Source organism: Bison bison, unplaced genomic scaffold, assembly GCF_000754665.1.
Source record: "Bison bison bison isolate TAMUID 2011002044 unplaced genomic scaffold, Bison_UMD1.0 scf7180017864461, whole genome shotgun sequence".
In the NCBI taxonomy this organism is placed as follows: domain Eukaryota; kingdom Metazoa; phylum Chordata; class Mammalia; order Artiodactyla; family Bovidae; genus Bison; species Bison bison.
Genome location: NW_011495023.1, coordinates 5,489,066 through 5,502,826, shown reverse-complemented (window position 1 = coordinate 5,502,826; position 13,761 = coordinate 5,489,066). Strand labels below are relative to the sequence as shown.

Here is a 13,761-nt window from a genome sequence, read left to right as displayed (position 1 = left end):
TGATTAGAATATTTAATGAGTTGTGTTCAACTAAGATTAACAGGTTGTGTGTTTTGAACATACAGTATTTGCATGAGACCATTTTGAGTTTTACAGTCATAAATGTTACTCCTTATTTTTAACGTTAAAAATATCTGCCTCCATAATGTCTGATGGGTAAATTTAAATTCAGTTGGAATTTTATTCTAAAGAAAGTAGATTTAAAGTGAATTACCAGGAAATTTGTTGTGTTTTTCCCTTTCAGCAAAGACAAAAAAATGTGAGGAAACTGCCACCTAAATGTTTACAAATAAACAGTTTTATTGAGAAATTGGTTGTTTCCACATCTCCTGCTAATTTGGTATTGTTTTTAATTCTTAAAAAAGAACGTGAGCAACATAAAATTAAAAGGTGCCCCTTTTTAATAGACTTTTTATGTCTTTAAGAAGCTTTGATAAAATAAATATTTCAACCTTGAACCCTCGTACTGAGATTCAAATAAAAGCACTAACTAGAAAATTTATCCTGAATGTGATTCAATTAATATATAATTCTTGGAAGCAATAGTGCTCTTATCTTGATTTTCTCCCATTGAGATTCTTCCTTTTGTCACTGACTTTCATGGTGGGGCCTCACTGCACCCTGTGATGGAGACGTGGACTATAAGGCTCCTTGAGTGTGGATGTCATTCCAGGAGTCACGTCGTTGGAGTGTTTAAAAACACAAGATCCGTATATCAGATCTAAAGTATATCACTGAGTGCCTTTTTGAAGGTTGTGTATGATTGAATGTAATGTTTTGATTTACAGACCGTTGTAATGCTGGTAATCTGTATAAATGTTATATATTTTGGAGAAATTCTTTTCTCTTTCCTCTTTTTAAGTGTAAGTATTGATACAAATAAAGTTTTTTGCTTTTATTTTTAAACTCCGTATGAAAAACTATTGTATTTGCTTCTGTAGGTATGATGATATTCTGATCAATGGACTTCCAGATTGGCGACAGCCTGTATTCTACTACAGGCGGGTGAGGAAAATGAGCAATGCTGAGCTGGCATTACTTTTGTTCATTATTCTCACAGTGGGTCATTATGCTGTGGTTTGGTCAATCTACCTGGAAAAACAACTGGTAAGTATTGGTAATAAATCAAGTGACCTAGCCTCCTTAATTTTATATGGAATTTTAGACATTCAGTTTTTCAGCTGATAAAAATTTCAGCTTTCTTATATATATTCCTTATTCTAGTACTTTTGTACTCAACATTTAGTATTTGATGCTTCTATTTCAAGAACCAATGATATAAGAAGAAAGTGTTTCTTTTTAAAAATGTGTCATTTTGAGTTTGTTACAAAATTTTGTTAAGGTGTAAATATCGAGCTGAAAATTAGAAGATAGAGCTATGTTTTCCTCATTGTCACCTTCTAGACATGCATGTTTTTTATGCAAAATGATTTAGAATGATGACTTTAATAGCTTTTAACTCAGTAAAATTTGAAATGAGTATAATTTTATAATTTCAGAGATAAATTGGTTAAAAAATTATTACATTTTTGTTAGACTGATAGTTTATTCTGCCTGCTGTGGGCTTTTATTTATATGCTAAAGAGAAACATATTTATCAGTATTCATGAATTAGCATCTGTTTACTCATTCTTTTTGAAGTGACATTATTAAAGTTGGATGAATGAGAAAAAGTAAGTTGAATGCCTTCTCTTCTTAGAAAACTTTGATTGCTGTGGAGATACACATGACTGACAGCGCCGAACTTCATGTGTGTTTAAGGACCGGATACCATGACAACAGTCATTGTTAGAGATTGATGATTTTACTTAATCATGTTGGACCCTACATATATTTGCATAAATGTTCTTCTATAATGTTTACCCTTCACAGAAGACTCTTGATAACATTTGAAGAGTATATGTTAATGATAACCTGTAACCATAATTTTTTCCACATTAAGGATGAACTGCTCAGTAGAAAAAAGAGAGAAAAGAAAAAAAAGACAGGCGGCAAGACTGTGGATGTATCAAAACTTGGTGCTTCAGAAAAAAATGAAAGGTGGGAACATATGAAAACATGTTTATAATTCGAAATTGTTTTAAAATACGTCTTTAATGTGATCCCACTTTATATGTATATCCATTTCAAATATACCAACATTTATATCTGTATTCAGTTTATAAAAGACTAGTAATGTTCCATAGTTTTAAGAAACAAATTCTAGTCTTAAGCACAAGTTCTACAGGTTTTTCTCTTTGTAAAAGTATTCATATATATTTAAATAATTAAGCCCCTGAATTCTTGTTTAAATTTTTCTACTAAACTTCAGAAGCAAAATATTACTAAAAGAATCTATCACTGTAGCGTTTAACTCAGGAGTGACAATATGTAGAGAGACAGTAATATGCAGTGCACTCAAAGAGATACCACCATTTCTCCTATTGATTCATAGGAAGAAATAAAGGGTTTAAATAGTTCACACAGCAGGGCAGGAACTGGATCAATGTGAGATGGAGATCAGAGACTATTCTGCCTGTCTTCTGTCCTGATGACATCAGTGAGTAATGCTTCAGTGAACTGCAAATGACATTAATTTTTATGTATTGGTTTGTTTATGCTACAGTCTTCATATCTGCTTGTCAGCACTTGGGGACACTGTGATGCTGTTGAGTCTTTTCTAGCTGAAGTAATCATAAGGTCTAAGAATTCACTTTACCAAACTGATGAAAAGTCCAGGTTAGAAAGAGGGCTTTTGTGCCTTTATTTTTATAACTTGATTATTCAAGTCTCCTTCCCCAAAACTTTAGTCTACATTCTCTTACTTACTGTAAATAATTGCATTTGTTGTACTAATATATTTCATGATGGAATATGTCAGATTAAGTGATAACTGTCATAAATATTTCATTGAAAAACTTTTTTGTTGAAATAGCCATTCAAAACAGAGTTCATGATTATTATAAAAACAATTTGTTTTTCAAGTTTCTATACTTTGCTTTTAGATTACTGGTGAAACCTCAGTGGCATGATTTGCTTCCCTGCAAGCTGGGAATTTGGTTTTGCCTTACCCTAAAAGCATTGCCTCATCTAATCCAGGTAAAAAAAAAAACCTACTTCTTTCATATGATACTACTGCTTTGATTTTAATTATTCATGAAATAATTTATGCCTGCTATCTGAAGGCTGAGTATACAGTAGATGCTTCATAATGCTGATTGAATGAATAGTATTTTATAAGTATAAACCTAGTTTAGAAAAGTTCTAAAATTTTATTTAGATATCTATTCTTTTAACTATCTCTTAATGTTGCTTTTAGAACACCTTAGAATTCCAAGACACTGAAAAAGGAAAAAGCAATACTATCTTTAAGACAGATATAAAAGCAATAACAATTTAATCATTTAAGGCATATCCAGTAAAAACAGAACTCAGATACCTTGTCACCATTATTTTAGAAGCATTTAAGTAAATAGTGTGGCAAAAAACACTTTGTGTAAGTATTTGTATAATTAAGCAAAAGTCTACATAGGTTACCATTTTGTTTGTAGCTTTAAGAGGAGTGCAGATATTTTGTCTTATACTGTAATCGAAGTTTCTGTTGCTAGTCAGGCTTGCTCAAATGATAGAATGTACATACCATATTTATATGGCAATTCTCTCTTTTTTTAATATTTAGCATAACAACACATTTCATTAGACTATCGTTTTGCTAATTTTAATTATTGCGTCTGGTTAGAAAATTTCCAACACATAAACAGAATATTTGAAAGAATATATAATGGTTTGGTGTACAAATTTTGAAATTCTTTGAAGTTGTAATTTTGGAGGAAATGTTTTCATTTCAGAAAACACAAAGAGCAAGAGCGAGAGATAATTTCTGTTTAATTACTTTTTTTCGTATAGTGGCTGTTTTTCCTTATCGTTTAAGGAAGTGAGTGACCACCTTCTGTATTTCATTCTTTTCCTCTAATGATGGAAATTATATTTGGAGGGAAAATTAACTAAAAGTTACTAGTGTTTCTTCCTAACTTTTGAGAAATTATTTACCAGTTCTTTGTCAAAATAGTTTATCTTAATAGTTATTGCATACAGAATCATTTATTTTGTTTACATTTAATAGAGACAATTGAAGTATTTTGGTAATTTAAAAGCTTTTTTCAAGTTGTTTAGCGTACTGTTTATTTGGATAAAAATCCACAATCCTTGTATGCCGTATATGTAAGACTTAGTAAGAGAGGGAAAATGTGTTTATCTTACTGGTATATTTGTGAGAAGATGTGACAGAAAAATATTTTACCACATGATTTCTTACATTTTTAAGAGAATGATTATTTTTTGCTAGCTTTAGAATCTGTGTAATAGGCAAATTAGAGTACAGATCAATTTAATCATGAGGCAGCATAAATATCACATAAAGTGTCAGTCTGAAACACTTTCTTTTTTTCTTTTTTTTTCATTTATTAAAAAAAAAAAACTTTTGTTGGAGTATAGTTGCTTTATGATGTTGTATTAGTTTCTACTGTACAGCGAAGTAAATCAGCTATATGTATACATATACTGCCCGCCCCCCACTTTTTTGGATTTTCTTCCCATTTAGGGCACCACAGAGCACTGAGAAGAGTTCTCTGTGCTACACAGTCGGTTCTCTTTAGTTATCTATTTTATACATAGTAGTGTATATATGTCAGTCTCCCAATTCATCCCACTCACTTTGTAATTTTAATCTAAGTCATTTGAAACAAAGTTTATTTGGTAAAATTAACATATTTCTTGGTTAGCATGCAGAGTAATTTGCAAAAACAATATATTAAAATGACTTAGATTCACAAGTTATTGTTTTGCCTCATTGCAAATTTGTAGAAAACTTGTAAAAGTAAGGAATTTTGTAAAAACATTTTAGCCTCTTCAGAAACCTTCTAAAACTGTTGAATCAATTGGAAGTTTAATGTCTTTCTCATGTCCACTACCAAAACAATATAGTTGATTCTGATCCAAATTGTAATAGTGAAAGTATTTCAGATCCATAAACATAATAGCTTATACTTTCACAAACATCAGCAAAGCAATACTGAATAGTTGCTATTAGGATTAGATTTTATCTGCTTTTTTTTTTTCTTATAATATTCTTTGACCTTTGTATTAATTTATCATTCATAGAATTGTGTAAAATGAATACATATGCCTTATCTACAACACTGAAGTTTTTATGTGACACTTGTATGAGATCTTCTTAAATAAGGTACTTATGAAATTTATAGGAAGCCCTCTTTACCTGAAATAGTCTGGATGGGTAACTAACACAGTGGTGGTAAGAGTCCTACTAGAGCCCTCAGTATTTAAAAAAATGATACACATGGCCTTCAGTGTTTTCTTCACCACTTTTGTGGTACAGGGCCATTGTTTTATTTTTAAGTAGGAATCCTTTTTCTTGCATAAACCATCCCTATCTTCTTGACTGAGAGGTTCGAAGACTTCCAGTGAATGGCCTTCATACTTGCAGAACCTGTACCCAAATTTAGTTGTCATATCAACAGCTCTTCATTTCTAACCTTTTTCTTCCCATTCTTCCTCTAAATATCCATTCTTTATTACAGTTCACATGCATGTATGGTTGGTTATCCAGTAGGATTAGTTTAGCAGGTTCAGTAAAAATTTATTAAACACAGTATCAGAACAAGGCACTTTAAAAGCCCTTACAGTCAGAGTTTATATCACATAAATTAAAATAATTGGGACACATTATGATATATAAGCTTCATATCTGTAATATAAACAATGACTTCTATAGATGTTCTGAGAAGTAAGATTGTCTCTATTTAAGATAACCAAGGAAAATTTGAGCCAAGTCTTGAAAGATGAATAGGCCATTCGACAGTGAAGTGCCTACTCTGTGTCCTAGTTGTGTACAAAAATAATTTCATAGATACAGTAACTCCCATAAAAATACACATGTGGAGACTGAAAAAACCTGAGGAAGAATTGTACGATTGCTCTTTTAAAAAAAAAGAAAATACTACATAGCTCATACTGTCATCCAAGACTATATCCCAAGTCAGCAGACTCTGAATATAGCCATTTAGGAGTTTAATAGGTAAATCTGACAAACCTGTTAAAGAACATTGAGACAGAAAAGTGTTTCCGTCACACAGGTCTGTCAAAGATATGTATACATCGTTAGGAACGGGAAAGTTAAAGCGCATAGTGGGCAGACAGTACTCAAAATGGTTCTGTGATCAAGCAGGGTAGAAGTAAAAGTATTTCTTTGATAGTTCCCCTTGCATTTTGAGAAGGTCTTTATTACCTCCTTTAGTACCTCCTTTAGTACCTTTATTACTGGGTTTTATTCCTTTCCTTTGCTCTGAAGAAAATATTGGAAAAACTGTAATATGTAGTGGATTAGAAGAATGAGCCCAGTAACTGAAAACAATTATACTTGACACATATGAGATATCTGATGTTAAATTAGTATCAAACATTTCATAGATTGGAAAATCTTGAAAGAAAAGACATATGGATATTACTATATTTAGCAAAATGTGTATCCCCATATCATTCATGTACCCACATAGGCAGAAGTAAGAAGTCAAATGAGAAACCAAAGAAAAAGAATATGGAGAATGATTGTAAATTGACGTGTCCATAGAGATTGGAGAGAACATTACATTAAAGAGGAGTAAAATGCATGACTGTTTGCAGAGAAACTTCAGAAACTTGAGAAGAATGTGTTTATACAGCAAAAAAGGCAGATGGAGTAATCAACAGAAGACATGCAGTGTGAATTAGAATGTAACAAGGAACTCGGTGTGTATCAGGAGAGGCATAGTGTGCTTTCAGGCTAGAATTTAGTTTTACCATTAAAAGTATAGCCCTAGTGACACTCCGTATCTTCCCAGTCTGTGTTCTCAAAGAACAGAAGGGAGTACACAGTCTCTTGGAATCTGACTAAACCAGTCTTCTGTGTGGACTGTACTCAGCCTGTGACCCCAAGAAAATTTTCTAACCTTCAAAATGCCCTTAGATATTTTTTATTTGATCATATATATTCTGAAACATATTCATAGCAATGTGAGTAGCAAAAACTGATGAAATATAACCAGTGCTGTGTGCATATTTTCAGTTTAACTGGCTGTTTGTGTTGGAGCTTCATTTATTTAAGCCCATTAAAAATTTAGATTGCTAACAGCACCGATTTCTCATACAAATCAGTAAGTACCAAATATCCCAAGTAATTACAAATTACCAGTCTAAATCATAGTTCATAGTTCTCTACCTTTTCTGAGGTGGAAAGATCTTAAGTATTCAGAATTTATTTGCTCGCTTGTTTGTTTGATGTTTCTGGGAATTCACCGTTTAAATTGCTCTCTACCTGCTATGTTACATTTCTCAGTAACATTATCTATAAAACATGCAACTCCTTTAGGAGTTCATTGCCTAAATTGTTCATTTTTCTCATCGTTAAGTCCTGGTCCCCCATCTTTTCTCACTACCAAGTTGATCTTATATGAACACAGACTAGAAATCATTGTAGAAAATTCCCAGTGTGCATATGTCCACCCCATCAGGATTTATGGGCTTCTAAGGAGCAGTGGCTGAGAAAACAGAAGAATCTTCTCTGTGGTACTGTGGCTTTTACCTTAAATTGAAAGTTGCCTGAGAGTAAAGGGAATACTGTACTGTATACAGCTGTTTATAAAGGGAGGCCTCCTCCCTCCCAAGAAGCTTCTTCCATGGAAACAGCTCTGGACAAGCCCAGGGGTTGCCCTCTCTACAGTCATGGCCCTTCATTCTAACCCCTTTGCTTCTGCTTGCTGGGACAGAAACCAAATAAACAAAACATTCACAGCTAATTAGCAGAAGGAAAAGCTTCTAAAAGACTAGGAGGCATTTGCAGCAAGCTTAGTTGCCTGCCCTTCTGCTCAAAGTTAAACACAGATTTTCCAAGGGATAAGGAAGCTTACTTTTTTAGTATTCTTAGAACTTTTTGAAAAATTTTGCAGACAAGCGCACTTTACATAGAGAATACATAAACCAGTGAAAAAGTTTGGGAAAACTCATCTGAATTTTTATAAGGCTGAAACTGCTGCTGCAGAAGGACAAAGGGATACAGGAGAATTGGAAAGACCTCACAACATAACAAAGATTCCATTCCTTCCACCCTCTGAAAGGAGGCCATAAGATGCAATTATTCAGAGGTCCAAAGACAGAATGTAAAGTAGAGTTACGTAGAAAAGATTTTAAAACCACAAAATGTTAGTTAGTTAGGATGTTAGAGACACAGTCTCATCCATATTTTATAGCTGAAAAAATACTTAAGACTCAGATTGGTGAGACCGTTTGCCCAAAGTGACACAATTAGTTCATGGTAGAAATGAATCTTAAAGCAGAGGAAAATAAATTTAAAATATAAGAAATATAAAAGCTTAGGCTAAGTTTTTTCAGCTGCTGGATAGTGAGCTTGGTAACTAGTCTCATGGTCTGTGAGTAAGCTATCTGATCTTACATTCTCTGTACGGATATTGAGGCAGATTGTAATTTTTATAAAAGTTGTAGAGGATTCTCACATTGAGTTAGGGCTGAATAGATGGCTTCTGTGGTCTCTTCTGTCTCTTAGCCCAAATGGAAAAGTCACTTTGGGCCTTCTGTCTCTTAGAATATACTGACTCAGGCACAGGAAAACAGCTTCTTGTTCTCTGTTTTATTTTTATTACTCTTGTGAACTTAGTATTATTATAGTTCTATACAAAGAAAAACTGACTCTTACTCAAATTATGAAATTTAGAAGTTTTCTTATATTCTTCACTGTAATTTTATACATTGTATGTAATTACATATTACATATAACTCTTGAGATTATGTGCATGCTAAGTCGCTTCACAGTTGGACATGACTCTCTGTGACTCCATGGACTCTAGACCGCCAGGCTACTCCATCCATGGGATTCTCCAGGCAAGAATACTGGAGTGGGCTGCCAGTCCCTTCTCCAGGGGATCTTCCCGACCCAGGGACTGAACCTGGGTCTGCCACATTGCAGGCAAACTGTTTACTGTCTGAGCCACCAGGGAAGTAATTTTCTACATTGTATGTAATAACACATTACATGTAATTCTGAGATTATAGTATCAGTCAGTTGGAGAACAAAATGTAATAATAGAGCAGTTGAATTTGTGGGCAGATTTTCAAAACTGCACTTAAACGATATTCTCCTGTGTTGAAGGTTGTATGTAAGCTTCAAACAAGAGGTACATGCTGTCACACAGTCAAAGAGCAATGGAGTGTCCTCCATCCTTCTTGCACCTGCCTCTCTTCAGAGTTCTTCCTGAAGGAGGAAATGGCAACCCACTCCGGTATCCTTGCCTGGAAAATCCCATGGACAGAGGAGCCTGGTGGGCTACAGTCCATGGAGTCGTGAAGAGTCACACACGACTGAGCATCTGAGCAGAGTTCTTCCATGGTGGTACTGTTTTCCTGCTCGTACCACTCTGAATTTAACCCCCTTCTTTCCTAAGACTTTTTTTTTGGATGGTTTACTATTTTAAAGTTTATGTGGAGAAGGAAAAGTAAACTGAAACATGACAAGCAATGCCACCTCAGCATGGTATTTTTATCACTTAAATATGTTCCAATAATGTTAAAGAGAAAGGTTTGTAATAAGGGATATCTTCCATCTCATAGCTAACTAACCTTGGGAATACTGTATCTTCACAGTTTAGCTAAATTATTATCATTATGGAGCCTTTCCTGATCAGGCCAACTGAAAATTTCCCATTATATATTCTCTGTACTAACTCTGTAGCACTTGGTATTTATATCAACCAGGATAGACTATGGTAAAGTGCAGATTATCTTAAAATTCCAGTGACTGGAACTTTGTTTCCAGTGTCTTCCACTTACGTATCATAAGGAGACATGCTGCTCTAACTTGCCACTTAGGGACTCAGAATAATGATGTCTTTACCATCTTTTGGCTGAATGCATCCAGGGCCTGTGGCCTCCTTGCTCTCTATGACAGGAGTGAGAACTGGAGGTTTACACAGCCTTTTTTGGTATTTGGTTTGAAGTGACGCATATTTCTAACCAAAGCCTGCCCAGAACTAGCCCCATAATCCCATGTAATCTCAAGAGAATAAGGAAATGTGGGGAAACAAATAGAACGTTGGGTGAGCACTACTCTCTCTTTACATATTGAGTTGGCCATAAAGGACTTTTGCTTTTTAAGTAAAAAGACACGTTTTTCATTTAAACTAAGAACTTTATGAGCAATGTGTTCCACTACCTTCTGCCATTTTTTCAGGCAACTTCATGATTCCATCTTCTCAAAACTTCTTATCTTTTTGAGCAAAAAGCTGTTCCAGGTGCCTTTTTGAGTCTTGCAGGGAATAGAATTTTTTTCCCTTAAGTGAATTTTTAAAGATCAAAATAAATGGAAATCTGAAGGTACAATGTCTGGTGAATACTGCAGATAATCAGAACTTCTTAGCTAAGCTATAACAGTTTTTGCCTGATATTCAGAGAAACACGTAATCTTGTGGTATCCTGATGGAATATTATGCATTTTCTGTTGACTAATTCCAGGCACTTTTTGTCCAGTGCTGCCTTCAGTTGGTCTAACTGAGTGCAGCACTTGTTGGGATTAATCATTTGGTTTTCCAGAAGGAGCTCATAAAAGAGGACTCCCTTCCAATCCCACCATATACACAACATTACTTTCTTTGGATGAAGACTGGAATTTGGTGTAGTTGGTGATGGTTCATCACTTATTACAGTCTCTTGTGTTCCAAATGATTGAATGGTATCCACTTTTAATTGCCCGTCACAAGTTGTTTTAAAAATGAAATGTCTTTGTTAGGTTTCAATACAGAATCACATGCAGAAATATAGTCAGGGTTTTCTTTGCTTAACTTGTGTGGCTCCCAAACATCAAATCCATTAACATAGCCAAGCTAGTACAAATGATTTTCAGCACTTGATTTGGATATTTTGAGTAGGTCAGCTGTGTCCTGCGTGGTACAGCATTGATGTTATCAATTAATGTCTTGATGTGATCACTGTCAACTTCAACTGGTCCACCTGACCGTGGAGCATTGTCCTGTAAGAAATCTCGGGCATGAAACTTCACAAACCATTTCTGACATACTCGATCAGTCACGGCACCTTCTCCATTCATTGTACAAATCTTTTTTTTGCGTTTCAGTTGCATTTTTACCTCTCTTGAAATAATAAACCCTAATATGCAAAAAATGTTGCTTTTCTCCTTCCATCTTCAATACTAAAATGACTACACAAAGATTCACCAATTTGATGTTTTTTTAATTAATCCAGAGTGATATGACAGCTGTCACAATATAATCTAACGATCGTTTCGAATAAAGTTTAAGACAACTAAGTGCTATTAAAGCTGTCTTACAGGAAAAAAAAACTGAACAATCTTTCTGAGGGTGCAGGGAATGTTAAAGGACTGTAAATTCTTAACCTGAACCTCTGTTGAAATTTTAAGTATATATGGGCATGGGAGGATGAGTAAGTCAGGTGTATGACATCTGTGCCCTTCAAAGACCCCAGGAGAAAGCTTTAATTTGGATAGGCATGGCTGAAAAGGGAGAATCCCATTCTGTGGTTTAAGTGTTGAGGCATTTCCATCTGAATTGTAGTAGACCAAGGATTGAGTTTATTCCTTCACTTCCTGCAGAAATAAAACCCTGTCAAAAGGGTCTATAATTTATCTGCTCTAGGAATCACAAAGTCTGGGAATGTTACCCTAGAGTTATCCTTGATATCTCTCCTTTTCTTATTCCATACCAGTCAGTCATCAAGCTCTTTCATTTCTTTCTTTACAAATTTCTCACATCTTTCAATCTAGTTCAGTTCAAAAACACTTATTGAGTGCCTTCTGGATTCTAGATACTGTGCTCTGAGCATACAAGTTCCCTTGTCTCAAATTTCTCATTTTCTAGGAGAGAATACTGTGATACAAGCAACCATAGAGATAAGTTTAAATACAGAAGCAGTATACAGGAAAGGATTAGTCTTCCAGGGAAGGTCAGAAAGATTTGCACAAGAGGAGTGATTCTTGAATAGGGTTTTCAAGGATGAATAGGAGTTCTTAAGAAAGATAGGGGAGCAAAATACTCTAGTTAGAAGGCAAAGCATATAGAAAGACATAGAAGCATAGCACAGTGTAGCCTGGCAGCTTGAGGTAGTACTGTGATAGAATAGATGAAGTTTGAGTCAAGAGGTGTTGAAAATGATCTGGTTTTGCTTTTCTCACTGTTAGGAGCTTCATGTGCCTGGAACACCAGCTTGTTTATTCCCGTGTCTGTGATTATCGAAGGCCTAGTCTTTTTTTTGGTACTCTAGTCTCACCTGTCGTAAATGCCCCTCCTCGAGACTTCAGCCGCTGTGCCTTGACGCCTAAGTATTTGCATACAATGTGTGCTCTCAGTCCTCAGCTCTCAGTGGAGTGACGTCTTTCACTTGTATCTACGTGGTCACAGATGTTTCATAATCAGATTTGCATATAGTGATTTTGAAAATCTTTTGGAGTTAAGGGACTAATATGAAAATACTGTTTGTACTTTGTCACAATAATATAATTTACTGTACTATCAAATAATTCAGTTCAGCAAGTGTATTTTTCTGATTTCTGTCCACACACAATATTGAGAAAATATGCAATAGAAAAAAAACAGGAAGAGAATATCTCCCTTACGTTTCTGAGAGAAAAGGCTTTACTTAAACATGTTTAATACACTCATATAATTTCTGGCTTTCATTAATTCTCTGAGAGATACAAATCATAGAGAACTGCTTATTCAATTTCTTCTCTTCATCATTAAATTTGAAAACATAAACAGAGGAAAACTACTTATTAAATGAATATGCTGCTTTAACTTGAAGTTATATGGAAAATACCATCAAAGGAAACTGATTTTTATGTTAATTTATTTGTAACTTCTTTCTTCAGGATGCTGGGCAGTTTTATGCTAAATATAAAGAAACAAGATTGAAGGAAAAGGAAGATGAATTGACAAGAGCTGAACTTGAAACCCTTCAAAGTGAGTTTTAAACATTGTCTTACTATATTAACTATATTATATAAAGCTGATTATTTAAATTTGGATTTTTCCTTAAATTCAGTAATAATTAAATTTTCTGTGCTTCCTGCTACTCTCTAGACTTACTTGCACCTCATGTACTACATGTGCAAAATACTATATTAGTAATTTCTGAACCACCCACAACTCAGTATCAGAAGGAGGAATAAAGTTATCATGGGGTCATATATTTCCTTTCATCTGTATGTTTGCGTGCTTAGTTGCTCAGTTGTGTCTGACTCTCTGTGACCCCATGGTTCCTCATTCATGGGATTCTCCGGGCAAGAATACTGGAGTAGGTAGCCATGCCCTTCTCCAGGGGATCTTCCTGATGCAGGGCCTGAACCTGGGTCTCCTGCATTGCAGGCAGATTCTTCACCGTCTGAGCCACCAGGAAAGCCCCTTTTAATCTGGGAGGCATCTAAAATCTAGAAGGTCCTTAAACAACTGCAGTCCAGTGCTGCAGTTGTCATTAATATTTAGTGGTGATCACCAACTTGCTGTAAGCCTGAAAATGTCAATGATTTTTGTTTTGAAAGTCTTTGTTTCATTTGTATTATTGTTATATAACATGAAAAACCTTGACTAAAGTATCAGTATGTTGATGACTTCCACCAAACACTGGAGACAGTTCTTGCTGATTTTAGGAAGAGTTGAACATACTGTTAAAGAAGGCATTTTCCCAGCC

The 13,761-nt window shown here is 34.7% G+C and overlaps 1 protein-coding gene across 1 annotated transcript in view; it reads left to right on the top strand.

Annotated features, from left to right (window-relative positions):
* The window catches only part of DNAJC1 (DnaJ (Hsp40) homolog, subfamily C, member 1), a 144,624-nt gene that overhangs the window by 39,736 nt on the left and 91,127 nt on the right, over positions 1-13,761 (top strand). The window contains exons 5-8 of the mRNA XM_010860058.1: positions 942-1,107; positions 1,943-2,040; positions 2,985-3,078; positions 12,944-13,034. Coding sequence (XP_010858360.1) covers positions 942-1,107; positions 1,943-2,040; positions 2,985-3,078; positions 12,944-13,034 — 449 coding nt within the window. The remainder of the gene's footprint in view (positions 1-941; positions 1,108-1,942; positions 2,041-2,984; positions 3,079-12,943; positions 13,035-13,761) is intronic.